Source organism: Centroberyx gerrardi, chromosome 4, assembly GCF_048128805.1.
Source record: "Centroberyx gerrardi isolate f3 chromosome 4, fCenGer3.hap1.cur.20231027, whole genome shotgun sequence".
Taxonomy (NCBI): Eukaryota; Metazoa; Chordata; class Actinopteri; order Beryciformes; family Berycidae; genus Centroberyx; species Centroberyx gerrardi.
The window spans coordinates 14,150,452-14,178,038 of NC_136000.1; the positions used below are offsets into that span (position 1 = coordinate 14,150,452).

At 42.1% G+C, this 27,587-nt stretch overlaps 1 protein-coding gene across 1 annotated transcript; it reads left to right on the forward strand.

Moving 5' to 3' along the window:
* The first annotated feature begins 1,636 nt into the window (after positions 1-1,636).
* dennd4a (DENN/MADD domain containing 4A) lies at positions 1,637-27,234 on the forward strand. Its single transcript, XM_078283102.1, has 31 exons — positions 1,637-1,785; positions 6,001-6,332; positions 6,595-6,841; positions 6,949-7,018; positions 7,372-7,541; positions 8,951-9,189; positions 9,303-9,369; positions 9,560-9,618; positions 9,744-9,888; positions 10,235-10,410; positions 10,769-10,869; positions 12,170-12,388; positions 12,937-13,082; positions 15,294-15,320; positions 15,360-15,493; positions 15,879-16,011; positions 16,445-16,651; positions 16,793-16,921; positions 17,053-17,197; positions 18,221-18,343; positions 19,860-19,970; positions 20,800-20,880; positions 20,994-21,856; positions 22,025-22,235; positions 22,973-23,064; positions 23,167-23,342; positions 23,710-24,103; positions 24,247-24,364; positions 24,657-24,819; positions 24,926-24,990; positions 25,201-27,234. Exons 2-31 carry the CDS (start codon positions 6,022-6,024, stop codon positions 25,335-25,337), a joined length of 5,259 nt encoding a protein of 1,752 aa, XP_078139228.1. The 5' UTR covers positions 1,637-1,785; positions 6,001-6,021; the 3' UTR covers positions 25,338-27,234.
* The last annotated feature ends 353 nt before the right edge of the window (positions 27,235-27,587 follow it).

The window sequence follows — 27,587 nt, forward strand, 5'->3', positions numbered from 1 at the left end:
AGCAAACAAAAAACACAGGGAGAGTGGGGTGGGGGGACCATTCATCCCACTCTCCCTGTTTTTTGTTTGTTTTTGTTTTTCCATCTTACTTGTTTTTTCATCTAAAGTAATTAGGAGTTTCATCTCCTAATTACTGACATTTAACCCCTTGGTAAGGGTGATACCATGTCTGACCTTTGAGATGAAGAAAAAAATGTATGATGGTGTGAATGTTGATTCTCATGACCTGTGATACGTAAACAAACAAATACAGAACAAAACTGCATGTCATATCCAGTGCAGATACCACTATATGAAAATGATAGAATTGCATATAAAGGATGACACTGGAAACACATTAAAGATTGTTAAAAAAAATAGCACGTTTAAGATTTCTGTGTGTGACTCTTATGGGAAGTAGACCCGTGTCCAAAGAGGCTTATTTGTCAGTTTCCACTAAACTGTGCATATTGATAATGACCACACAAGGGCAGCAGAGGGCAAGTGAGCTTGTTCTGCCCTTAACACCACCTGACTTCTGACAATCTTCTGTACCAAAGGAGTTCTGCTATTTTTTAGGATCTTTTCTACAACTGGCTGTTCTAATTAAACTTTTTTTGTACAGTATGTCAATTATATGAATATATACTGACTATACTAACAATCAGGTCCAATACCGGCAGCAGTCCAGGTCTGAGCAAAACACACTTTGTTGAATATATTTGTTTGTTTTATGCCTATATGGTCTGTGACATCTAACAACCAGGTCCAAGTTCCTGCTGCATTAGATTTAAATAAATTTAGCTTACAGTGGGCTAATGGCAGAAAAATATTCTGTCTAGCTAGCCTATAAGATGCCAGAAGATATCTGTTTCCATTAACCTTTAGGTGATTTCACAACTATGTTTTTCCTGGCACAAAACTAGATATTAAGAAACTTGCTAGGCCTGAATCTTGTGAACTTTGTGATTCACAATGTATGTAGCATTGTGAACATATCTAGTTATATTACTGTTGTTTAATTGGACCATTTTATACCCACATTGTCATATTGAAAGTAGGCTAAAAGTCAAGCCATTAACTTAACATCACGAAATCAACCTAGAGTATACATAAATCTGCTAGTGTTTCCACAATCAAAATTGCAAAACTCTATGTAGCTGTTTTGGCAGAAAAAAAAAGATAATGATCATGGCTCAATATCTCAAAAGCATGGAAGATATCATCACCTTAAAGGATCTTATTTTATTTGAAAAAATCTTTAGACCCTGTAATATTCTACTGAGAGTTTTATTCTCATGACAGCAGTTTTTTTTTCCCCAAATGTTGAATATTTGTTAATTTTGTCATAGCACTATTACTATTATTCTTATTATTATAAACATTGTAGGGACTAACGGAAATATATTTTTCTTTATTTGTCCTATGTGCAGTTGTTCAGGCCTGAGCATGATTAAAAATAACGACAAAAAATGTAGCCTACCTCACCCCACAATATGAAGACGTTATTTCATTGTCAGAGCTGCCAGCGTTGTCACCAGTGACGTCGGTGGGGTTTGTAAGCGGTCACGTGAGCCGCGCAGGTCTGGATAAAGCGCTTCTCGGGCCAAGTGTAGGGCTGTACTGCCTGTTCCGATGCGTCTATTCGACTGAGCGCTATTTTATTATTTTTTTTATAATAACAAATGTAGAAAAAAAATCAACGAACCAAACACTAGGAGATTAACATTTCATTTGAAGTGAGATCTGGGTATATTTCGACAGATATTCGACAGATCATCTTAACAACCGTCGTGATCCAGAGATGTGAGTAGAGACTATTTTCTGATTTAGAATAAATAGAAACGTAGTTTACACGTTCAATCTTTTTAGTTATGGTCGTTTTTATTTTTTGTATTTAGAGATTTGTTGATCGTTTGCTATTTGTGGTGATATTACATGTCTTTGTTAGAATACTGGATGATTTAAATTATTATTTTTGTGTTGGATGTCTTGATTAAGATTTTTAAAAAAATAGATAATTGATTGCACTATAGATAATATTCTTGCTGTCCAGGTTTATGTGTGTTGGGAGTAATTTATAATGCTTCACCGTGCCCATCGCAGCCTGTGTGTGAACCACTATGTTTACAGTGAGCCCATTGGTTACAACGAAGTCATATGGAAGGTTATTCCCCTTTAGATGCTCCATAAGATGGCTTCTTCTAGGTGGACGTAAGAGAAAACCCGTATACTATATTATAGTGACTGGTCTAATGTGTGTTTGAGAGTTATGGGCCATTACTGATTGATATATAAGGTGGTAGCCCAACTAATGCCAATGCACGAATTGCAAGCATTGATTTAGGCTCGTTGGGATCCTTTCAGTGGTAATTGTGTTTCTATGTCCAGCAGCACTTGGTTAGAGTATTTTCCCCTCGCTCCATTCCGATGGGGTGAGTGTGGTTTCCTCATCAAGTAGGGTCCCTCCTGTCAAACACAAGGAATGCCTGAGTGTTAAATGGCTGAGATGAGGGTGAGGGCTGCCTTCATGGTTAAGAGGGAACAGATGCTGAGTGAAATGTTTTGGTGTTCCCTCCCAGATCAGACTGCCCATCCTCCCCGGCCCCCTGCTGTTCACACGGTTCTCTAATCCCTGCCACAGCCCAGTGGCAGCCTGCTACACAGCCTCATTCCCATTAGCCACTGTCTCTTGGGCCATATTATACCTACACTGTCATGCTGAAAGCAAAGGTCAAAGGCCTTCATTTCACATCACGAAATCACATTACAGTATACACTGAAAGGACTGCTTGTGTCAATACATTTGAAAGGTTTAATGGCAAAACCCTTCGGCTGTTTGAGGAAAAATGTTGCAAAAATGTTATGTTGTTCCTTGCACAATACATCAAAAGCATGGAAGATATTATTCTCTACAATTGAGACAGCTGCTGTTATAATTAAAAAAAAATTCCATAGTGAGTTTTATTTTCATGCCAGCCATCATTTTGATTCTTTGAACAACACAGTTTCCATTATTTGTATTTTTTGTTGAACAAATTATCGACTATGCGTCATCACTTAAGAGTTGACAGTTAGAGGTGACTCATCAAAATAATAGTGGATGTAAATAGGGAAGTTTTTATTTGAGGACGTAAAACACTTTGAAATCACCGTTGAGAAACAAGCTTGTTAGCTGGTCAGAGGATATCCGCTCTGTCCTTATTTGTGCTGCTTTGTGAAGAAAGACTCAGTTCTGTGATGAATGAAAAGATTGCAGTTTCTGGGAAGTTTCTGAGTCACTGACTTCTGGTCTTGAACTTCCATATATTGCCTTTAATTTGATATGATATTCATAATAAAAAGATAGTAAAAATCATGTGGAAAATTAGATATATCTGTTAATATTTACATTTAAGGCATTTTAAACAAGCTGAGCAGAATACATCAGTGGTAATGACACAGCTCATTAGTAGACTTGTTCTTAACCTGAACAATGTTCTCACCTCTTTTTAGTATCAGAGTGAGAAATGTTCAGTCATGTTCAGTTGCAATGTTGTTGCTATGGCGAGGATTAGATATAATTTTAGGTCTGTGCTTCCTGTTGAGGGGGAGGAATAGACGCAGTGGATGCCGTGTTATAGCTGGAATTGGAGATTACATCTATATTTAATCCTAAATCTTCCAAGTATTAGGCGACACATCTGCCGTCCCATCAGCTATATATTTAGCAGCATTTGTGTAATTTGAAGGTGAATGTGTGGCTAAGAGCGGGTATTAAGCGGTGTGTCACATTAAAGGAGAGGTGTATCTGCTTAAGAGAATAATTTAGGCCTTGCTTTTTTTTTGCTATTACGTCACTGAAGACGGTGTGTTGTAAACAGAGATCACAATGGAAATATGCCTCTGAGATTTACAGCGTTGTTTCATTCCTCGTCGTTTGGTGTTATCTCAGCAGCCTGGTGGAAGCTTTTACAGTGACGATGGAAAGTCTGTGAACCCTCTGTGTTTGGGCTCACATTCAAAATTATACTTGACTATCATATCTTCTATTGTAGATAAAGTCATGTAATATGTCAAATAATATGAAAAGTTTTGTCTACTCAACAAAAATGATTTAGTGCCACTTGTAGAGAAGGCCAGTTCACCCCTAGTTTAGTATTTGTGGTACAAGATGGACAAGATCTCACAAGTTGTTCACAGCCTGAGATCTCATCTGACTCGCAAGGCTACTAGCAATAGCTTAAAATTTGCTATAATAGTCATAACTTCAACAAAATCCTTCTGAGAAGAGTCAATGTGTGTCTTACAATGACTGACAAATTCTGAACAATTGCTTTTTCAGAACTTTAATCCATTTACAGCTCACAGCAGTGTTTTTTTGTCAGTAGGTATTCAGCACCCCAGTAAGGCATGACATAGCCTACATGTTAGGTTCAATATTTGAATCAATTATGAGAACCTGAGTGAACAAAAGACCGCAAAAGGATAATAAATAATTCATAAGTGCATTTGCTATCATAATTTTCCCTTTGAACAAGACCCACTATTGAAGAACTGAAGGAGACAGCTAGAGCAGCAAAAGCTTGACAACTTTTCGCCATTTGGCTTGCTGAGTCATTCTTTGAGTCATTCAGTTAGCCAACAATGCACTCAACACTCTTGTACAGTACTGTTAAGCTGAATCAAAACATCATAAGACCATAAACAACTTTGCAATAACAATGCATTAGTCCAGTCATAATTTGTGGGGAAAAAAAAGATTGTCACTCCCACTGAGTTACAGGTACAGCAGATAGGGCATAAAAATGACTGAATTCCTTAGCAAATTGTTTTTATTTTTGGTCGGCCAGTGGCTTCTGGTAGGCTCGGATACTGTAGCCAAGTAACTCAAGCTAACTGTTTTTTTATGTCCAGCTGATCAATTACAGATGGTAGAATCATTCCTACAGCGTGACTATGTAAATGTTGCAGTGTGCTTACTATGCAGTACCCTACTGTTTCCATGTTTTCATGTTAGCTAACATGTTAGTTTCATTCCCTAAGCCTATAAGCAGTGCTTTGGTTTTTGTCCTATCACTGTGCCACATGGGGGAACGGCATACGGAGCCATTAGCCTTGAAGCCAGTGGAGGCCAAAGTTTTAAGTGGATGAGATATGGACGCCGCTTCTTGTATGCCATGGTTCCTAGCAGTGACACGTCCAGAAGAGAGGAGGCGATAGCTTAATGCTAACTCCCTCATACCCCAGTGGGGAAATAATAGGCAGCTGTTTATCAGTTTGCTGGTGAGTGTGGAGGAACTGCTGAGAGAGATAAAGCAGGCCCTTTAACTAACTCACAGTAAGCTTGCCCAGCGTGGAGAGGGCTCCCCCAGTACCATGCTTTGTGATAAAGCTGACTCACAGGCACTCCCTCTCCGCTTTCTATTTCATGACACTGTTGAGCACTGCTGAATATATGGTGTCTGAATATTACTCTGTAAGAGCTCTGTGAAAGCTTTTTGCTGCAGTACAGCGCAGTCTCTCTCTTCCTTGGTTATGGTACCTTTCCTTTCAACACTTTTTTTTTTTTTTTTTTTTTTTTTTTAAAGGCATGTGTTTTATTTTACATAATCGGTCATGGCATATAGCAAGGTCATGGTCTTAAGCACTCCCATATTTTGTGATGAAATATGGTGTTTTTGCAGACAGGAATGCATTCTAACTACTTCCAGATGCTCTCATTATATAGTGTTCTTTTTTTTCTTCAGTGGAGTGTATGTAATGTGAGGTGAGGTCTATTTTAGATACTGCGTGGCATGCATTCAGTCTGACAATTAGTAAAGCAAGACAATTAATAAAGCAAGTCTAGTGAGTGAGTTTTAAAGAGTGATTTAAAAGGTGATACTGATGTATCCGACCTAGGCTCCTCAGGCAGGTCGTTCCCTGCTGGCAAAGGATTCTTCTCTTGTTTTCAACCTAGACTATACCCAGCAATTTGATGACAACGCATAACTGAAGCTCTTCCTCTTCCCTCCCCCTCTCTCCCTCGCTACCTTCCAGCCCACACTGTGGGAATGGGAAATGATGGAGGATAAAGGGCCTCGTGTAGCTGATTACTTTGTGGTCGCCGGACTAACGGATTCGTCCAAGCCTCTGGAGGACGAGCTCCATTTCGACGACGCCTGCCCTAGATCTGCTAAGCCCAAAGCCCCCATCACCGATGTAGCGGTGGTGATCCGTTCCCTGGGTGAAGAGGTACCCCAGGGCTTCACGTGTGTGGACAGCACCCCCTCTGGCCTCTCTGCAGAGCTCAATGGAGCCACCCTCAGAGGCCCACAGATCTTCCTGTGCTTCAAGCGAGGCAGAGATAAGCCTCCACTGACGGATCTTGGGTGAGTAGTAATCCTCAGTCACTGACCCTTTACTCACCCAGCGGCACTAATCACTTCCCCGTCTTGGGTCACTGTACAGTAATCTACTTTTATGCACATCCACTGGTTTGACCTCCCTGCTGGGGATATATTATTAAGACTCTCCAGTAACTTAATGCTGAGCCTGTGCAGCCATAATCACTAAATGGTTATTTTTAAGCCTGGTTTGTTTCAATTGTGAATTTCATATTAAAAGCCACCCCAACTCTGCCTTGTATCTCAGGGTTCTGTATGAGTGGAAAGAGAAGCTGAAGTCTGGATGTCACATAGTCCAGACCACACCCTCAGGTCGCCCTGCCAACATTAGCAGCTCATCCTCCCAGCGCATCTACATCACGTACCGCCGTGCCCCTCAGAGCCAGCCCCACACTTCACTGGCTGTCACTGATGTCTGCGTCATCATCCCAGGCAAAGGGGAGGCACCGCCACATACCTTCTGCAAGGTGGACAAGAACCTCAACAGCAGCATGGTGAGGTTAAGCTCTAAGAACACTCTAGTATCTTTATTGTATCTGCACAAATAACAATTAATGTTTTCTCTAAACTCTGATGGTCTATGTCTTTTCCCATGTTGCAGTGGGGATCCTCAGTCTACCTATGTTACAAGAAGTCTCTGGCTAAAGCCAACACAATTGCATACAAAGCAGGTAAAGCACTGTATAGAATTTGTATTTTGAGTTTAGCTTAATTTAGAATGCTTGAGTAACCTGATTGTAAATATGTCACTACCATTTAGAATAGAATAGATTAGAACTTTATTGTCCACCATAGTGGAAATTTGCCTTTGGCTTCACAGGTTGGTTAAAATGTGACACAATACAATAAATAAAATACAATAAAATACAATACCGCACACAAAAAAACAATAGACATAGCCAACAATATCAAAACAATGAGCAATGAAGAATAATGGAGTTTAGTTTTAGGTCCTCTTGTATTTTGAACAGGCAGCGGTGTTGTGAAGACTGTGTTAGACAGTGTTGTGTGTATTTGTATGCAGGTCTGCTGTGCAGGTACCCTGAGGAGGACTACGAGTCCTTCCCACTGCCCGAGTCTGTGCCTATGTTCTGCCTGCCCATGGGGGCGACCATCGAGTGCTGGCCAGCTCACACCAAACACTCCCTCCCGGTCTTTTCCACATTTGTACTGACAGGGGCCTCTGGAGAAAAGGTAGAACCACCTACTTACATTGGCTTTAGCAATAAATATGTTCTTTCGCTTAATCTTTTTCACTCATGCCATGTCCAAGTTGCACTCTTTATCTAATTTCTCTTTGTATCACACAAACACACAGAAGCCTACAATCATGGACACACACACAAACACGCACACATACACACACACACACACACAAGACCCATATTGCAAAGGAAATCCCCACTGTTTACAGACTTCAGGGAATGGTTTCCTGCTAAGTCACATCATCATTAATTAAGCGGTTGCCCCAAAGTTGGTTTCAGTTTTTGTGTCCATAATACACAACGTTCCACTTTTGCTTCATTTCAGCCACCCACTCTCTCTCTCTCTCTCTCTCTCTCTCTCTCTCTCTCTCTCTCTCTCTGTGCCATAGCAATTGTCCCTTCTGGATTAGTTTGTTGATGAACTGCAGTAGTATTTCTAGGAATACCAGACAATCTTAATCAACTTCTAAATGCTGACTGGAATCAGAAATGGTCTGACGTCTGTGTTTGGAATACTAAAAGGTTGCTACCCTTTGAAAGCAATGCAGCATAAAAGGAATTGCAGTTGATCTTTTGAATAATGGATAGCTCATCCACCACTTAGGCCGGTGCACAATTCTTAAATGCAGAATGCCTCAGTGCACACTGCTTCTTCCCCGCAACCTCTAGTCTCCTGGCTATTCTCCTGGCACTGTCACGCTGGCATGGTTTTTTTTATTTATTTATGAGGAAGGACTTCAAAGCGCTGAGTATATTTTAGCTGTCCAATTTTAGCTGCTTTATTTTGATGAAAATTCCCTTCTGGAGTAGCCATAACATCATATTGTCCAAATAAAGTACTTCATTGCTTTCGAAGTATGTATCACTGTTGTGGTTTGTGTCTTCATAATGTTTGCATCAGGATGTTACCATGTCTTTTTGTGTGTGTGCATGCTAGGGATGGAACAATATATAAAAATTCAGTATATCGCAATACGAAAATGTGACAATACATATCGTGGGGCAGAAAAATGAATCGCGATATTAGCTACATTTCATTCTTCTGTAATAAATGAGACGGCTTGCCCATCCCAATTTCACAAGCTCTCTATCAAACTTATATTATTTGCACTTTGTAATGACATTTTTAAATTGTTTACATTCTAGCAAGCCAGTGCCATTTCTAGAAAGATTTGTGTTTCAGAAATAAACATAATTCTGCACAGTCATACAGTCTTTGCTGTCATTTAACTTTTATTTATTACATTGTATCGTGGTTGTATGGAATCGTGAACCCCATATCGCGTATTGAATCGTATTGTGAGATAAGCATATCATCCCATCCCTATTGCATGCCCTTGTATGTGTTGTTTCTTTATGTTGATAGTCACACTTATATTGTGATCCATTCTTGTGCAGGTGTATGGTGCAGCCATCCAGTTCTATGAGCCGTACTCAGAGGAGAGTTTGACTGAGCGACAGCGCTCTCAGCTGGGCCTCCAAAGCTCTGATCTTGGACCTGATGGCTCCAGGAGTGTCCACAGCAACAAGAGCATCTGCCTGCTCTCCCACTGGCCCTTCTTCCAGTCCTTCAGGAGCTTTCTCACTTTCCTCTACCGATACTCCATCTCTGGGCCACATGCACTGCCTATTGAAAAGTGAGCAGCGTTATTACTTTGTTGAAGTCTGTGGGTCACTCTGGCTCAAAGATGGTTTAGTCTTAGTCTTGGCCTCACAGTTTAGGAATCTGTTCTCTTTTTTTAATCCGCAGGCACATCTCTCACTTCATGCAGACTGTCCCATTCCCCTCCACTCAGAGACCACGCATCCTCGTGCAGGTGAGCTTGAAACTTCAAATTTGGCGGGAGTGAAGTGATAGCTTAAATTCTGCATGTATGCTTTATTTGGGTTGACATGACTATATTTCCATATGCTATACACTGTAGTCGTGAAGCTCATTCCTCCACCCACTGATTCTTTGATCAGTACTGTGTGTAAAACCAGCACTCTCCTGTGTGTTTTTCACAGCTGTCTCCACATGACAGCCTGATACTGAGCCAGCCTGTGTCCTCTCCACTGCCTCTCAGGTACTGAAACATCAGTGGACTGCAAAACTATACCATGACAACATATTTGCTACTATCTTGATTTGGACCCATTTGTTTATTTGTGTGTGTTTGTGTGTGTGTGTGTGTGTGTGTGTGTGTGGTAGTGGTGGAAGCCTCTCCACGTTACTACTGAATCTGGGCCCTAAGAACGCAGCCACCCTGTTGGTGCTGGCTGTCACTGAGCACAAGATCCTGGTTCACTCCCTCCGCCCAGCTGTACTGACCAGTGTTACAGAGGCCCTTGTGTCTGTAAGTCTTACTTCTCTTTACGGCAATAATACTTAATTGTGATTATTGGTACGATAAGAGGCAGAGCTGAGGTGTCACCAAAGCACCCACAATCACAGTAAAGAACACTCTCTCGGTTATTTGCACCTCTGAAAAATGTTCTTCAAAGTAGTGTGCATGCATAATATTAAAAAAGAGGAGAAAGGAAGAAAGATTGCTACCTAGCTCCCTGGTTACACCAAGAGTTAGCACAGACCCAATCAAATTCTTTGTGTCAGATCAGCTACATCTCTTCTGTGATCGCTGTACTGTATGTATTAGATCTTATCGATGCATTATATTGATGGAACTGTCTCCACTCTTTCAGATGATCTTCCCCTTCCACTGGCCGTGCCCCTACATCCCTCTGTGCCCCCTGGCCCTGGCTGATGTCCTCAGTGCACCATGTCCATTCATTGTGGGTGTGGACTCCCGATACTTTGACCTGTACGTTCCCCCGGCTGACATCAGCTGTGTGGACTTGGACACCAACACCATCTCCCAGTGAGTGACCTCTGACCTCAGCCGCTCTGTGATTGATGGCCACACCCAGCCTAAAATCGTCTTCTCTTATCTGAGGTTTTTCTAGGACAGGATCATTAAAGTTCTTCACAAGGTTATCGGTATCTGTCAGCTAAAGCCTCCCTTATGCAGCGAGAGGGACCGGAATGTGAAATATTCTTATTGCATACAAAAGAACATTGGAGTACCGCTGATCTCCCACATGAATGCAAAAGATATTTTGTGGGGAGATTAAATTGTCAGTACTGGTGTCAGTGAGTCTGTCTCCCTCCCTATATCTCTTGGTGATGTTTTATGGGTGTCCTCTCCGTGTAATGAAAACCATATGGTGTGTTTTCAGTAAAGAGGACAAGAAGGCTTTAACGTGGAAGATCTTGCCCAGGAGAGCCTGCAAACATCTTCTGAATACCTTGAACAAGCTCCACCAGCAGCTCATCGAGGGTGAGTCCAGTCTGATGCTGTGTCACTCTGCATGTTGTTTCATAAATAAGTTATGTGCTTGAGCCAGTTGAGTCAGCCTTTACAGTGAATTTTAAAGGAAAAACCCAGGTACTCTTCACCCTCAGATACTCTTACACTGTTACATACCAATTTGTGATAGGGCTGCAACTAAGGTTTATTTTCATTATCGATTAACCTATCGATTAATTATTTAGTCTATAAAATGTAAAAAATAATGACAAGTGCCCATCACAAGTTACCAGAGCCCAAATTGATGTCTTAAAATTGCTTATTGAGTCTGACCAGCAGCAACAAAAAAAAACATTTTTTTATTTTATAATGATCTCTATAGTAAAGCAAGCAAATCTTAGCATTTGTTAAGCTGTAACCAGCAAAGCAATTTGGTATTTTTTCACTTGATAAATGACTAAAACGATTAATCAATTATCAAAATTATAATCTATTAATTTTCTGTCGATCGACTAATTGAAGAATCGACTAATCATTTCTACATTAATTTGTGATGTTTAATACATTACAGGAGTTATTTTTTTAGTGTTGTAATTTACTTTTTAGCGTCCCCACTTTCCCTGAACCTGCTTCATCTAGTTTGACTTAAGTTGTGTGACTTTTGCCCCTTACTCAAAATGCAACATGTTTGTGGAGATCTCTGCCTCTTCCACAATGGATTTATTCCTGCGTGATTGTTGAACCCTGATGTAAAATGGCAGCTCTAGAAAGAAGCCTTTGCTCTTTGATTCTGACAGACTGACACCAAAGTCTGACATTTATCATTGATGTTTTAGACAGTTGAAATGATTTTGTCAGTTATATTGAAAAACACACACAAAATGGGCCCAGAAAGTGTTTTAGGGTTGAGTTTTCCTTTAAAGGTATATCTTGGCCTTCACTCCGCATTTGGCACATTGTGGTAAAAGTTCCTAAAGTGGCACTCCAGCTAACCAAAAAATTGCTTCAGCATTATTAACATTCATTGTTGCCAGCAATACATGGATTTCAGTGAAGAAGCTAACAAGCTGTTGTTTGGTTAGCTAATGTATTAATGTTGGAGCCTTTGCCCCTTGTTCCTGTGAAATAGACTAAAATGCAAAACAGCAAGGAACCAATAAAATTTTTCTAGTGCCTTCCACTGAATATTTTGAGACTCTGTGCTGTGTTTGGTAAACTCTGTGCTGCAGTTGTGTTCTTTTTAACAAGTGACTATGTGTTGTGGAGGTGTTCACAATATCCCATTCAGGTGTTTATACATTCCACTCACGTTAACACTGCGTGCACTCAGGTGGTCAGCTGAACCGTGAGGATGTGCAGATGGAGCACACGGTGACTGACAATGAGCTTAACGGCGGGAAGAGCCTCCACACTCTGGAGCTGGAGATCCAGGAGGCCTTCCTGCGCTTCATGGCAGCCATCCTGCGGGGCTACCGCTCCTACCTGCTGCCTATCACCCAGGCCCCCTCCGAGAAGACCACTGACGCCAGCTCCCTCTTCGACCTCCAAGGTAGGCCTCGGTCTCCTCATCAGAGCCGGTCTTGTTGAGTAAGTTGAATGTCATGTTAAATGTAATTATAAAACACGCTGACGGAGTATTGTTGCCCTGCCCTCGTGTAATTGAGTTCTGTAGTGGGTCAGGGAGTAAAGGTTTGGAGCCACGCCATCAAAGTTTGGCCTAAATCACCACTGTAATGACTCTGGTGATTTAGCTTAAGCCTCAGTGGAAATTAGGCATGGATGACATGTCAGAGAAACGACCATGATTAATAGCGCAATCTCCCCGCACATCTGTGTGCTCTTATGCAAGCAGAGAACCGGAGAACAACTTGTTTCGTACCGCAGGATTCATTTCCTGTAAGTGTGGCTTCATTGTTGCTCTAAGAGTCTGCGCCTTGACCCCGAATACATACATTAAACATTCTGTACCAGCTTGACAAGGGAATGACAGGTTGTATAATTATAGGCAGCTAAGCAGTCTGATACTGATGTCTTTATGGTCGCCCACGTGTCATCTTCATACATCTGTCATTACATATTGTGGTTATTTCTTCATAGGATTTCTGAAGAGCAGGGACCGTTCCCATCAGCGGTTCTACTCCCTCATGACCAAGACTCAAATGTTCATCCGTTTCATAGAGGAGTGCTCCTTTGTCAGCGATAAAGATGCTAGCCTGGCTTTCTTCGATGAGTGTGTTGATAAGGTGAGATTTGCTACTCATCTGTGTCACAATGTATTTCCCGTGGTTGAAACAATTCAACAAAAGAGACTCGTCATTCTGCTGTCTCAGAACAATATTCCAGTAAGAGTATTTTGGTCTTGCCTCTGCCCATTTACTGAACTTCTTAATAAGCTGTGTCTTTTAGAGGAAAGATTAATCACATGCCATCCTCTCAAATTAAGATATCTTATTAATGTCTTGTTTTATTTTAAGCTATTGGCAGAACTAATAAGCAAATGACAGGAACTAATAGAAACAAGCAAAGAGTAATTAGCACTCCAACATTTCCCTTGAGCCATTCATTAACACCAGCACTAAGCTTTTCTAATCAGCAATTCCTCCCTCTGTTTCTTGTCTCTCTTTCTTCAAACTGCCTTTTTGTCCTCCTTTTCTTTTATTTTTTGCCTTTCTTTTGTCGTCGTGTTCTTCTTCTCATTTGATTCTCTGCTATGTGTCTTTCTCTTTCTGCTGCTGGTAGCTATTCACCACTGGAGGCAAGGTAAGCTTCCAAAACTTGAGATCTCACCCTTTTGTAGTCTAAACCTTTTGTGTTTGAGAGAGCGAATATTTTATTTGTCTTGTTTAAGGTACAATGTTACGCTTCACCGGTTGGGTTTGTGGTGTTTTATGTAGTATCATGTACAGTCCTAATCAAAAGCTCTTCCTTTGTCATAAGTGTGTGACTCAGCTCCACTGAATGTTTGTGTGTGTGTGTGTGTGTGTGTGTGTGTGTGCCTGTGTACTCACTATGAATAAATCATGGGGAGAGACAGTGAAGTTGAAAGCGCATGAAAGGTCTTGAAGGCTAGGATGTGCATTAGCTGTCCCTGCGCGTTAGCGATCTTAGTGTGCATTATTGAATCAAGTGCCATTAGAATGAACTACACTGAGAGGTTATGCAGAACTACTGTAGAGTCCGAGGTGACGCTGAGACACTGAGATTAATTATTTGTGCTTGCCATCACGCATTTCCTCTGTGCATTGTCCCCTCTCCAGCAGCCTCTCTGAAGTGTGTGGAAGAGTGATTGAGAAAGACAAAAACAGAGGCAATAATCCTTATTTGTTCTGTCAGAGTCATCCTGAATGCACTTTAACTGTTATGACTTTTGGCATTAAAATCCTATGGGATCCGGACTAGTTCACTCTCAGTTAGATGCCTAAGCATTGGGGGATTCGACAGCTTTTATGCATACACATTTCTCCAACAGGAAAAAACATAACATAACACCCCCGCTCCCAAACTTGTGCAATCAGGAAGTGCTGCATCCCGTGAACTGTCAGAGCTCCTGTATGAATGGTCAATGCGGTTTTTATTGAGAAGTGGAAGCATTGATTCATTCAGCTTCATTGCTGCTGAGGTTGACAACAAGAGGGTGATTGAGAAAGACCTCTTAGGTTTAAGAGGAACAACATAAAGCAGAATAGAAGCGAGGGCGTAGAGGTCAGAGAGAGGCAGTTGACTGAATCATCCACTCGACTGAGTGGAACAAACCCTGTAACGCAGTAACACGAGAGAGATACTCAACTGCTCGCATTATGGCATGCACAGATATCAACATTGTTTTTGGAGCTCATGCCCAAGCTTAGCTGGTGATCGATGCGAATAAACCAAGTGACCTCGCATCGACATACTGTAACAGGCTTTCATAATCTGCCAGACAGCTATTCAGTGGTGATTTTCTCCTTCTATAAGAGAGCATGTGGGCTTCACCTTGACATGCTCCTTCAGTGAGAGTTTGTGTTACTGCTATTGTCCTGAACACACAGGCAGGCACACAGGCAGACAGCGGCCCTTTGTACACCGCTCTCCAGTCAGAGACTCGTTCAGTGAGATGTTAGGTAAAGAAAGTGTGGCAGTTCAGTGCAAAGGCTAGTTTGTTGCCAGAGCTGTACAGTGTAATAGTCTCATGTCCCTACAGCAATGTTACTGCAATTATGTTCGGGTCACTGCAGTCTAGATTAATTTAGCCTTGGAAGGGAGTGGAGGATTCATAGGATCAAACCTCTGCCTTTGCAGTGCCCTTTAGATAAATGGAGTGGGGATACAGGCCATAATCCCGATATGGATGGACTCATTACTGATGTCGGTTTGTCCGCATTGACCCTCACATCTGATCTGATCTGAGGTCTGAGATCAGATTCCCATGAGTCCACAGACAGCATTAGCGCCTATGGCTTTGTGTTTTAGCATAGCTTGGGGGATCGATCGAAGAACGGAGGGTAGATCAATGATGAATGTGTGTTTCTCTTGCAAACCAGATGGACAGTGAACGGCCAGAGGACACCAGACTGATTGAACTGGATGAATCCCACCGCAGTGAGCACACGGTCTATATTAACCCTCCAGAGCTGCCCCCTCTGCCGCAGGGAGAGGAGCATCCTCTGTGTTACAGGTACCGTACTGCAGATCTGTCTCCCAACCATGGCTCAGACAGACTCTTTCTCTCTCTCTTTCTCAGTCTTACACACACACGCACACACACATACACTCTAAGAGCACATCTCACTGCAACGGGTGCACACAATACAGCTCTCGAGGGAGAGACTTAGCTTAAATTGCCTCTATTGTTGGAGAATTTGTCACTGCTGTAGGGCTTTGTGCTTATTTTGAGCTGGAACACATCGCTTTTGGATTCTTATGTCGGTGCTCAAGCTTCCAGGGTGTCAAAGCCAACTTATTGTACATGTCTTGGCTTTGCCAGTGTTTTTGTGGGATGAAGTACGTTTGATGTCTATTTTGGTACATGAGTATCTGAGAGTCTATGTCTCTTTTTGCAGCTACTCTGGTTTCCCTGTGCTGAATGCTAAGCTTCTGGAGCCACTGGAAGGACCAAATCCTCCATCAGCCAGCATGGCCCCGCGCCACAGCAGCCCAGCCAGTCCTACGGCCATCTTTAGACGCTCCAAACAGGTCAGCCGTACAAATAGTCTGATTCTCTTGAATCAGACCATTGCTTTTGTATTTAGCCTTAGGGATGAATGATAAATTATTGTTTGTCTGACAGCTCAGGAATACCATCCATAAAGAAAACAACAAACCTTCCTACTTTTTCTCCCTGGCTCTTTTTTCTTTACCTAGATTGTTTCTATCATACATGATCATTCTAGGGACACATAAATATTTGTTGAATGTATTGTCCAGGCACTGTGGCTTTCAACCTTACACTCCTTACTATTGTTTACTTGTGATGCTGGCAGTCTAGGAATTTAACCTTATTTTACTGCTGCACCCATTGCATGTTACTGTGGATAAGAGTGTAAATATAAATGTAAAATGTGAATCTAGTCGCTGAAGGAAGAGGAAGGAAGTCATCTCTACATTTGGTCTTTTTTTTTTATTTCAGGAGATCAAATTGGCTCAGAAGATGGCCAAAACCTACTCATCGATGCCTCAGATGTGGTCCAAGTGTCTGCTGCGACACTGCTATGGCCTGTGGTTCATCTGCCTACCGGCTTACGTCAGCACCTGCCACTCTAAGGTGCGGGCTCTGCGCATGGCTTATGACGTGCTGAGGAAGATGCAAGACAAGAAGCTGCAGGCTCCCGATGAGGTAGGAAAACGCAAAATATAAGGAAACCACACAAATATATACATATAGTGTAGAATATGCTGAAATGAATATAATGCAGATTCAGTGTTGATCATAATGAACATATCTGGATATTTACGTTCTGGTGTTCTTCTGTCCAAGGTGTGCTACCGTGTGTTGCTGCAGCTGTGTGGCCAGTACGGCCAGCCAGTCCTGGCTGTCAGGGTGCTGTTTGAGATGAAGAAGGCTGGAGTTCAACCCAATGCCATCACCTATGGCTACTACAACAAGGTGGGTGCCATTGGTACTTGTACAATAAGAGATGGACAAAGATTGACTCTAAGTTTAACTGATTGGTTCAGTTCATTCTGTTTAATATGAGTCTGAAAATGTATGATCACAAACTATTTTTACTGCTCCAGGCGGTGTTGGAGAGCACCTGGCCCTCCACCACCAGAGGAGGGTACTTTTTGTGGGGCAAGCTGAGGAACGTGATCCTGGGTGTGGTCCAGTTCAAGCAGGTGGGGAGGAAACAGCAGCCCCCACTCAGAGATCCTCAACTTTCAGGTAAGACTAGAGAATTTATGCCCTGGCTAGTTGAAGACACTAACACGCACAGCAGTAGTCAATGACGAAATTCAACAGAAAATCCCAAATATAATGGAAACCCTCTCTATATGAAAGAATATTGCCTCTTACCAAAGAGTAATAAGGTTTTAAATTGTATGAGATTGCATTAACTTCAGCTTTTCAGCCAATTATGACTTTCTGATAGTCAATGAATTGAATGGTTGAATGGTAATATAAATTAGTTTGATCTTGTGGGAAAAGTCTTTCCTGCCAGCCTTCCTTCTGGTCTCATAACCAGGTTTATCCTTGCCCCAGCCTCCTCCAGCACTTATTGTTCCCACCCAGCATTTCATTAATGACATCAATTAAACGGAGTAAAGAGGTTTTCCTCCCCACTACACAGGTTGCTCTTGATGTCAGTCCCCTATTCCCACAACAGCCCAGTGAGGCTCTCATTACCTTAATGGCGTGTGTGAGGAAACCTAATAAAAAAACATCATGCATCTATATTACGCCAAAACGCTGTATCATGATAGGGTTCTATTCAATTTGATTTCATTCACTTCAGAAAGTGGATTTTCTGTTTTGTGATATAAAGTTTCAACCAGTCTACAAAGAATTAATAGATGATAAAGGCTCTTTCATTATTAAGCCAGTATTGAGTTCTGTCATTATTCAGTGAATTTGCAATTTGTGAAGCTACAATTTGCATTTTAATGTGAGTGATTCAACTCCCACCCTGCTCTCTGTGACCTTTGAGAAAAAAATAAGACAATAAAGTGAAAGCTTAATTGTCAGATTCTGGCATCCCTTTTATGTTGAATGATATGCACTCATGATGATAGCTGTATGGCATTTAAAACATCCACGTATCTTTGCATTGGATGATAATGATTACAGCACTGTTCAGTATATTATTGCAGTGATCATATACTAGCCAGGCTCTTGTTGCATAATCCTGATAGCAGACTGTAATGTATTTTACACTCATACACTCTCAATTCTGTTATCCTCCTTCAGACGGCAGTGATCTTGACACGGTCAGCCATGGAAGTCTCGACAGTGCTAATGACTCCGCTGAGCACACTTCCATTGACACCGACTTCACTAAAATGGACTCCAGTGATGATGGATGTAGTACAGGTAACAAGCTACAACACTACTCCTTTCTTCTGTCTATTATTTCACTCTCATCACTTTATTCTGTCGCTCCCACTCCTCGCCTCTTGACTCTTAAATATGGTGAATATAATTTTGGCCCCCTTTCTTTTCTTTTCATTTGATTTGAGTTGATTTATTTAGGAAATAGAAGAATACATGCTATAACACAAATAATGTATATGTGACCCCAGACACAAGAAAGTGTTACTTAAAGGGTAATGCCAGTGTTTTTTTGGGTTTTTTTTTAAGTTTGTGCCAATCATCTAGGTTGTCCCTCTCCTTTCCGTTATTCCTACTGGTGTCTGCACTCAGTCAGTGTAGTTGGAGATATCAGGGCTTGTTTTCCTCCCTTCAGAAGAAGCAATTTGCTGCCATTCATTCTTACACAGTATGAAAAACAACTTCCACAGACTTGAAAATTGCCCAAGCTAGATATTTCCATCACAGTAAACACATTAATTTTGCCTTAATTTTGTTTTGTCAAATCTTGTTTTATCATTATTTCATTGCGCCTGAGTTTAGTGTTTTCATATCAGTGCACACATTACATTACGCTCTGCTTACTGTCAGACACCTGACACCCACAGGAAGAAATGGAAGTCTCCTCCAGGAAGTAATCCCTCAAAAACATGGTGCCTTACAACCTTTATTGTCACATCCGTGTCTTGTTTGGGCGTCTTTGTTAACCTGGGACGGCAGTTAATTTCAAGCTAGGTTTGACACTGTAAAGTTTGTATTTTAAAGATGATGAAAAACGATGAGTAAATGTTGAAAAAATTAATTATATACAGCATGCATTTCAACATGATTGGGGGGAAAATGTAAACTAGATATAGACAGTTTTAACTGGGCTGTTCTCCTTTGCAGCACATATTTCCATTGTGGTCCAATCAAAAGATCAAACACTCAGACGCTTCCAAATCACTTTCAAACACTTCCAATACTGTCAAGCCTGTTTCGGGCTTAGTATGTCTGCTCTATTGTCAGTAAATTACAGTAAAGACAACTTGGGGTATAGTGGTGCCTCAGTAGGTTAAGGTTCTCAAGGCCATATATTTACAATGTCATGGATTTGAATTTGGCTCACAATCCTTAGTCATTCCCTCCTTCATCTTTCCTATCCCGCCACAGTAAGCGATTGAGTAAAGCGGAAATTCCATGAAAATAATCTAAACGGCAGTAGAGAAGGTTTGTTCTTTTTCTGTTTGACCTTGTGAATATTTCGCATAATCTTTTCAAAAGATTATATTCCGCTCCTGAGCTCCTGCTCCTGCTTTTCTATTCTGGGAGTGTTATGTGCTGTAGGCCTTAGGGAGTGTCACCATGGTCTGTTGAAGAAAGACTCTCAGATCAGTTGTCTCTTATAAGGATCCTGGGAGACTAAAGAGATGGATTTTGATTCACTCAGCTCTTTCCGAGAGAGGAAAGAGAGAGAACTGGAGAGAAAATATGACATTCAAGTTTTCAGAGGAGTAAGAGGCTTGTTTTTCTTTTTCAGGTGGCCAGTCAGACCAAGGCTATGATTCACTGTCCAAAGAGGAGGAGAGGATGGCCGGCAGAGAGAGTGACAACACCCCGCTGGTGGAGGACAAGGGACAGAGGCAATCCAGTGAGTTCTGGATTAGCATCTACTTCTAATCCTCGCCATTTAATGACCATTTTCCTGATGGCAGAAATGAATCACCATTTATTGGCAGCGGAATGAATTCTCTCTCTTTAAGAGCTGGGATGTCATATCCCAGTGTGGGCGTAATGTATTCTCAACCCATCCATTTGCTGTTATATTTAGATGTTTTGAGACAGAGATTCCGCTGATGGATTGAATCTGTTATGTAATCAGGTGATTTCATGCTTGACAGTGTTGATTTATATTGGTGTGTTGCTTAGAATTATATTTCAAATGACCACGCACTGAATCTGTTGCAATCTTATTTGCAGCCTTTATGATCAATAGTCCTTACTTCATCTTAGTAAATCTGTGTGGCGTTTCACCAGAACTTGATTGCTTGTAAATGTTTTGGGATAGAATACAAGACTGTCTTTTGACACAAACACCTATCTTTTAAAGAGCTACACAACTGCCAGTTCTGCCCCTTCTCCGCCCCTCTGCAATAGTTCATGTTCAGCAGTTGGCACACAGAGAGTGTAGTTCGGGGGCCTGTTGGCAGAAATTGCAGCAGCGATTGTAATTCCCACGTCAGCGACATCTGACTGTTCAGAAAGATTGAATTTCATCAAATGAACCTCTTGGGGGAGCAACAAGCTGTGATTTTCCATAACAAATACAAAATTGTTTATGCATGATTGAAGTATTGTCAGTTGTCATTCTTTATCAGAATTCATAGAATGGCTTAATACAAAGATTTCCATCTCACAAAAGAAAATGTATTTTAGTGTGTACCATCCCTTTAACAAATTGGTGTGGTTTAAATCTCTAGCACCTGAGATTGAGGATTCACTTCCAATCGGCACCACCTCTCCTTGTATTAGAAACCCCACATCAACAGACACCAATGCAGGTCAGTACCACCCATAGAAGCATCTTCATCAAGACATTATGATTGTACTAATGACTGCCTCTTTTCAGTCTTTCTGTATTATGAATGTCTTTCCACATATGTTTTTCTCATAGGTAATGGCAGCAGGCTGCATTCCAGTCCTTCATCTAGTGACACCAGAACTCCATGTGGAGTTCTGCCAAAGACGCAGAGGCCAAAGTCTCTGGACTTGTCTGGTGGACAGGGAACTGCTAGGCGCAGCGCCCCAAACCTCAGCTCCACCAAGCAGCACCACCTAGCTGCTGACAGACTGCATGGGGTAGAGGAAGAGGAGACGGGGACTGATACTAATAAACAGAAACCCCTGGTGGAGAGGCGTGTGAGCTGCAGTGGTGCAGTGGAGAGGCCCGGCGCCTGCAGTGTGTCTATAGAGAGAAGTGTCAGCTGCAGTGTTGGGACAGTGAGCAGGACAGGTATTGAGACGGGGTTTGATCCCCTGTCTCTGATGGCGACAGAGACGGAGCAGGAGTGTGAGGAGGACAGCGGCGGCACATCCACCGCCCGCCGCGACCTCGCAGAGGAGATCGAGATGTACATGAACAACGTCAACAGTCCTTTGAGCAGCCGCACCCCCAGTATGGATCTGCAGAACCCCTCCAGCCCCCTGCTCCACCCCGCCCCGTCACCTCACACCTCCCCCCGGCCCCCCACCCTGCTCCGCTCCAACACACACCTCTCCCTTCCTGTCAAATCCAAGGAGCGGCTAAGGTCGTCCCCGTCTCTTCCTCTGGGCGTCTGTCACAAAGACAGAGAGAGGCCTTCCTCCCTGGTCTCCCCCTCATCACCTACTCCCTCCACCTCGTCTTTCTCCATGGACTCTCTCTTTACCCCGACTCTGGACATCTTCAAGAGCAGCGTCATATTAGCAGGGAAGGGCGTGGCTGAGAAGGCCAGCCGCCTCTACTCTCGCCTGTCCTCCCAGACTTCACTGACACAGGTTGGTAGTGCACCATTACTTACTGACAAATATTCCCTTCATAACCTCTGATAACATCTCAGTGGCCCCATGTTTAAGTCCAGTAATCTGGCTGTTTATTCTGAGATAATTCTTACACCAGGCTGTGTGTGATGGGCTGTGCCTCTTCCTCTTCCTCCTCTCCCGCAGGATGCAAATTGTGACCAGATTAGCGTGTCCTCGCTGACCTCAGGAGAGGCAGACTGCTCGTCCCTGTTCGATAATGACTCCTGTCTGGACCCAGATGGCTTCACCTCCCCGCAGCACGGCAGTGTGTCCCGACTCAGGAGGAGCCCTGTGGGGGGCAACCTGGGCAGCCCCAGTACCCCCAACAGAGTGTTCAGACACAACTCCTTCTCTGGTCTGTACCACATCCTTCATCACTCTGTTTTGCAGAGTAATCAATATTGTTAGAATAAAGCTGCTTGTTTTGGTCTTACATCGATACATGTCCTTGGAATCTTGAAACGATTGGTTTAGATGAACAATACAATATAAATTAATTTAAAGCGGTCTGCAGTGTTTATGAAAGCATTTGAAACATGAAAATTTAATGACTTACAGCCATGCATGTTAAATCATTATTTTAACTACCCTTCTGTATTGGTTACACAGCAAAACATTTCTTACCAGTCTAAATTTAGAGTAAGATTAGGACTTAGTAATGTAGAGTTTGTGCTGTGGGAAACTAGGCCAGCAGACATGAGGGTTGATTCAGTGTGCAGACTCTCTGTGCAGTCAGCCACAGGCCTATGCTAAACATAGGCACATGGACATTCACACATGTGCATTCACACTCACGCGCACACACACAGACACAGACACGTGAAACACACACAATAGACCTGTACTGCAAAGGAAACCCACACTGATGTCAGACTTTTAGGATTGGGTTGCTGCTAAGTTTCATTCACATCATCATCAATTAAGCTGTTGCCCCAAACATGGCTTCAGTTATTTTGCCCATAATACAAGGCTTTCCACTTTTGCATCATTTCAGCCAGACATGTCTACATGACAGCCATGGGTTTTGGTCATTGAGTTAAATGCTGGCTATGTATTTGTGTGTCTAATCGCATCATCCTGCATCATATCTAGGTGGTTTGGCACTTCCCTCCAGAGCTCCCCACACTCCAGATTCCTCCCCCGACACCAGCCGTTTCCATCTCACTCACAATTACTCCATAGAGGTGAGTTGCATAAAGAAAAACCTGATCAGTATTCATCTTTACACTGATTCAGTATATAATTAATGACTGAGTGCTGAATTTCCCTGGTGCTGTGTTATGTAGGTGCTGATGTCCAGCTGCTCGCTGTGTAAGACCTGTGACTGTCTGGTGTATGACGAGGAGATCATGGCTGGCTGGACAGCAAACGACTCCAATCTCAACAGCACCTGTCCCTTCTGTGGCACACCCTTCCTGCCCTTCCTCAATGTCGAAATCAAAGATCTGAGACCACTCAGCAGGTTAATGGCCCCCTTAGACAGAACAACACACATACACTCACATACACACATGCACAAATGTACATATGGACACACGTACTGAATATTTAAATCCACCATTTTCGTTATTTCGCGCAGAATTCAGTAATAATATGAGGTTTAATGTCATTGATCTCATATGGGCACAAACAGTATCTCTACCACACAGCCAGGTTGTGACAGAGTGCCAGACTTGCCAGACAGTCTGGCACTCTATTTTTTTCGGCAGGCACTGGCACACACACACAGACATGGACACACACACACATGCGCATACATACTCAAAGACACACAACATCTTCAATCCCCGTGGCCTCTTTAAACCGATCCACTCTGTGTCTCCCCTCAGGTCCTGTAAGGAAAGTAATCCTGTTACTGAGGAGGACACGTCTGCGTCTCTCAATCCTGAGGCCAAAATGTCTGCGACACCCTGTGCAACTCAAACATCCACAGCTCCCCCACAAGACCAGGAGAGCAGCGGGAGTGCTGGCCCAGCCATGATGTCAGCCCCCGCCTCCCCCTCGGCCCCGGTGTCGGTGCCCTACCTCAGCCCCCTGGTCCTGTGGAAGGAGCTGGAGAGCCTGCTGGTGAATGAGGGCGAGCAGGCCATCTCCTCCCCCAGCATCGTTGACCAGCACCCCATCGTCTTCTGGAACCTTGTGTGGTACTTCCGGAGGCTGGAGCTGCCTAGCAACCTGCCAGCTCTTATCCTGGCCTCCCAACACTGTAGCCACGGAGACCAGGTAAGCAGACAGGTGTCTCTATTTAGCTCAGCCATCTGTAGTTGTGTGTGTATTGGCCCATTAACAGCACAGACACTGTTTTGTCAGTTCTGTTTTAGGAAATGGAATAATGGATTAATCTCCCATGCTTTCTACCCCTGCAGACTTCTCAGAGTGTGTCGTCTGAGGACAGTAAACACGTGTTTGTGAGGATTATGTGGGACAACCTGAAGTTGCACCAAGACAAAGTTCAGCCCTGCTACGTCCTGTGGAACACACACTGTAGGTTACAAATATAACATTTACTGTGACAGATTGTGATGGAATATGTTTCAGATAGCAAAATCCCATTTTGAAAATTATTCCGCTGGCAAGTTAGATCAAAGTCAGATATTTACATGTAAATCAAATACTGAATATAAAGTAAATGGAAATCATGCATAATTCAGTTCACGTCTCCTACTTGTCATGCCCCCTGTGACAATGCTGTGCTTTCAGAGTTTATTTTTGAGTGATGGAGATGAAGGAGCCTTTGATCAGGGTGACTTATCTCTTGCCCTCTCTCTCTTTGCAGGTGCTAACTCTCTAGTTCGCTCTGGGCTGTGTGAAGAGGGCCAGCTCTTCACCGTGGAGCTCCTCCAGGGTTTTGTGAGGAGCATTAAGAAGGGTGATGTGTACCAGCCCATGAGCCAGATCATCCAGCTCCTTGGGCCGGAGCTGGGTTTTAGGAGACAGAGGTAAGGACACCAGGAGGAGAAGCAGATTTTTAGTCTACATATACCATATGGAAAAGATGATATGAAGCAAAAGTCTTAATTGCTTTCCTCTGTCTTTTCCCTAAAGGAGCCTGTACCGAGATATACTGTTCCTTGCTCTGGTGGCTTTGGGCAAGAGCAACATTAATATTGGTAAGTTGAAAAGCAAAGAAGATGTCTTGTTTTTCTTTGATTAGAAGCTAGGACTGTGATTTCCTTTCATATCCACAGCCATGCCGCTTCAGGTGAATTCATTAAGTACTTTTCATTATAAGGCGAGTGTGCTGACAATTTGACGATTTGAGTGAGGACCATTTTAACTCCTCGGTTTTACCTAACCATTGCCCTACTTCTTCTTTGCAGATGCATTTGACCGCGAGTACAAGATGGCATACGATCGCCTCACCCCCAACCAGGTTAAGTTGACACACAACTGTGACCGGCCCCCTGGAGCCGGGGGCATGGAGTGCAGGAGGACTTTTGGGGAGTCCAGTCTGTGAACTCAGCCTCCTGTGCTTCCTCTGTCCCATCACTTTCCTTCAACCAACATCACTGCTGCTGCTGTTTTTTTTTTGGACTAGCTCTTCAGACTCAGGACCAGCTCACCTGACTGACCGGGCCCAACAGAGATGGAGCCGGCTCTTTAAGCACAATGAGAAAATGACACTTAACTGTAAAGCAGCTGCCATGAGTTGCTTTTACACTGTTACAACTGAGAGGTGTGGTGTGACAGGCCTTGTGTTTGTAAATATTTAGAGAATCCTCTGTATTTTCAGTATAACTATAGTAAATGTTTGTACAGTTATTATACAGTCTATTTTATGACCTTGTTTCTGTTGAAGCTGTGAGTAAGTATGTACAAAGTAAATGTACGGTCATGTTGTCCAAATTCCTCCGTGGTCCTGGTGACCGTGTCGGGAGTGTTGTCGAGTGTGTATCATAGGTACTTGCTTTTAGACATTCATGTTTTTACTAAGCACTTTGACAAGATGCGCTCATGGCACTCATTCTCACTTACATTACATTGCGGCACAGCAGGCTATGATCAAGTGTAGAGTTTTGTTGGCAGCTGCAGCACTTAACTGTCTGATGTTACTGGTACATGCAGTAGACGAAAAACAAAGAAATTCCTCCTCATCTGTTCCCTGTAAACCTGGCAGGGCCACGCTCACATGGCTTAATACACTAAACTAGATTGCATAAACATGAAACAGTTATGATATTGTTTCTGAATCAAGAAGGGAGTACTCAACCTACGTGCACAACTTTTATTAATTTATCCTTTTTTTGTACAAGACGATGATGAACCAAAATAATTGACCCAAAAGGGAATGATACTGCTATGATTTATTTACAGTTTTTTTAAGCAATACCTTTTTATAAAGTGATGAATTTTCTGCATAATTAATGTGTTGTATGGGACCACCAAGGATAAGAGATTTCCTCAAAAACAGTACAATCATACCAATGGTAGACAAATAAAAAATTGAAAATAAATGTTTTCTATTGGTTTAATCAACACAATATTTTCATAAAGAAGTTAATTTATTTACACAATAATGGAACTATAAAAATGTACAGAGTATTTGATTCAGGTATTTTGTATATTTCCTTATGGTCTTCATTGTACAGTGTAGATTTCAGTTAAATCCACAGACCCATTTCAAAAGCAGTGCACTGTTTTATGTTACATATTGAAAAGGACATTTTAACCACACAATGCATTATAAAACTGATTGCTTAAAAAATATTGGAGACAGGCTTTTTGCCCTAAGCATATGAAAGGATACTTTAAACAACAGCCTTGACCTGCCTAAATCCAAATCCATTTCCAAAAATAAGTGGAATTAAGTCTGATGGTTCACAATGTTAATATTGTCTTATATTGTTAACTGACAAAAGCCTGCCTGCATTCAACTCTGTTAGTGCGATGCAGCTCCACAGTTTATTACTGGACTTCCACTACAACAACTTCTGATGTATAAAATGCAGTGTGCTTGGAATAAACACTTGACTCACAGCATGTACATTTTCATTTTAAACCTGTGATCACCACCTTGTAACCATGACAGCAGAACACTGATGACCAAAACATCATTTGATGTCTAAATGTTGTTTACACTGTTGGTCAATTTAAACAATGTTTTTGAAGTATTATTTATCCTTTGTAACACAGATACTAATTTGTATGATTTTTACATAAAAGAAATTAATCTTCTGCCTGACTGGATCTATGATTTGTTTTCGATTCTGAATAAACACACTTATTCTATGGGTGTCACAGAAATTCATTTTTCCAAACTGAGTGCTGTGCCTTACCTACTTAAAAAAAAAAAGCTGGTGTGCTTTATTGCACAGTTAAATAAAAACAAGCTTAGGTTTGATAAGTTGCATGTTAAAAAAATAATTCAGTTGGAGAAAGTGTATACTTACATATTATACAAAATTCACAATTAGAAACCTCAGAAATTTGACAGAAATATGCACACACACACTAGCACTCTATTCTGTAGACCCTATTTTGTAAACCAGTCAAAAAAATTGTATCCCCCCTCTTAAATATTCATTCATTTACTACTGTGCTATAATTGCACTATCTACATTATTGTATATATTAGGCGGATTCCTTCAGTAGTTGTTCTTTACCAATGGTGTAATGCAAATGTCCATTAAAAGCTGCCATTGTTACTAACAGTGAGTATGTAACGAGTATGTAGTGTGTATGAAAAGTTGCAGTGTGTGTATTTCTG

Excerpts from the sequence above, each read along its gene's own strand:
- dennd4a (XM_078283102.1), top strand. The coding sequence starts at position 6,022 with ATGATGGAGGATAAAGGGCCTCGTGTAGCTGATTACTTTGTGGTCGCC. Across the intron at positions 10,411-10,768 it reads GACACCAACACCATCTCCCA|TAAAGAGGACAAGAAGGCTT; the intron begins GTGAGTGACCTC and ends GTGTGTTTTCAG. Across the intron at positions 17,198-18,220 it reads CAGAGATCCTCAACTTTCAG|ACGGCAGTGATCTTGACACG; the intron begins GTAAGACTAGAG and ends ATCCTCCTTCAG.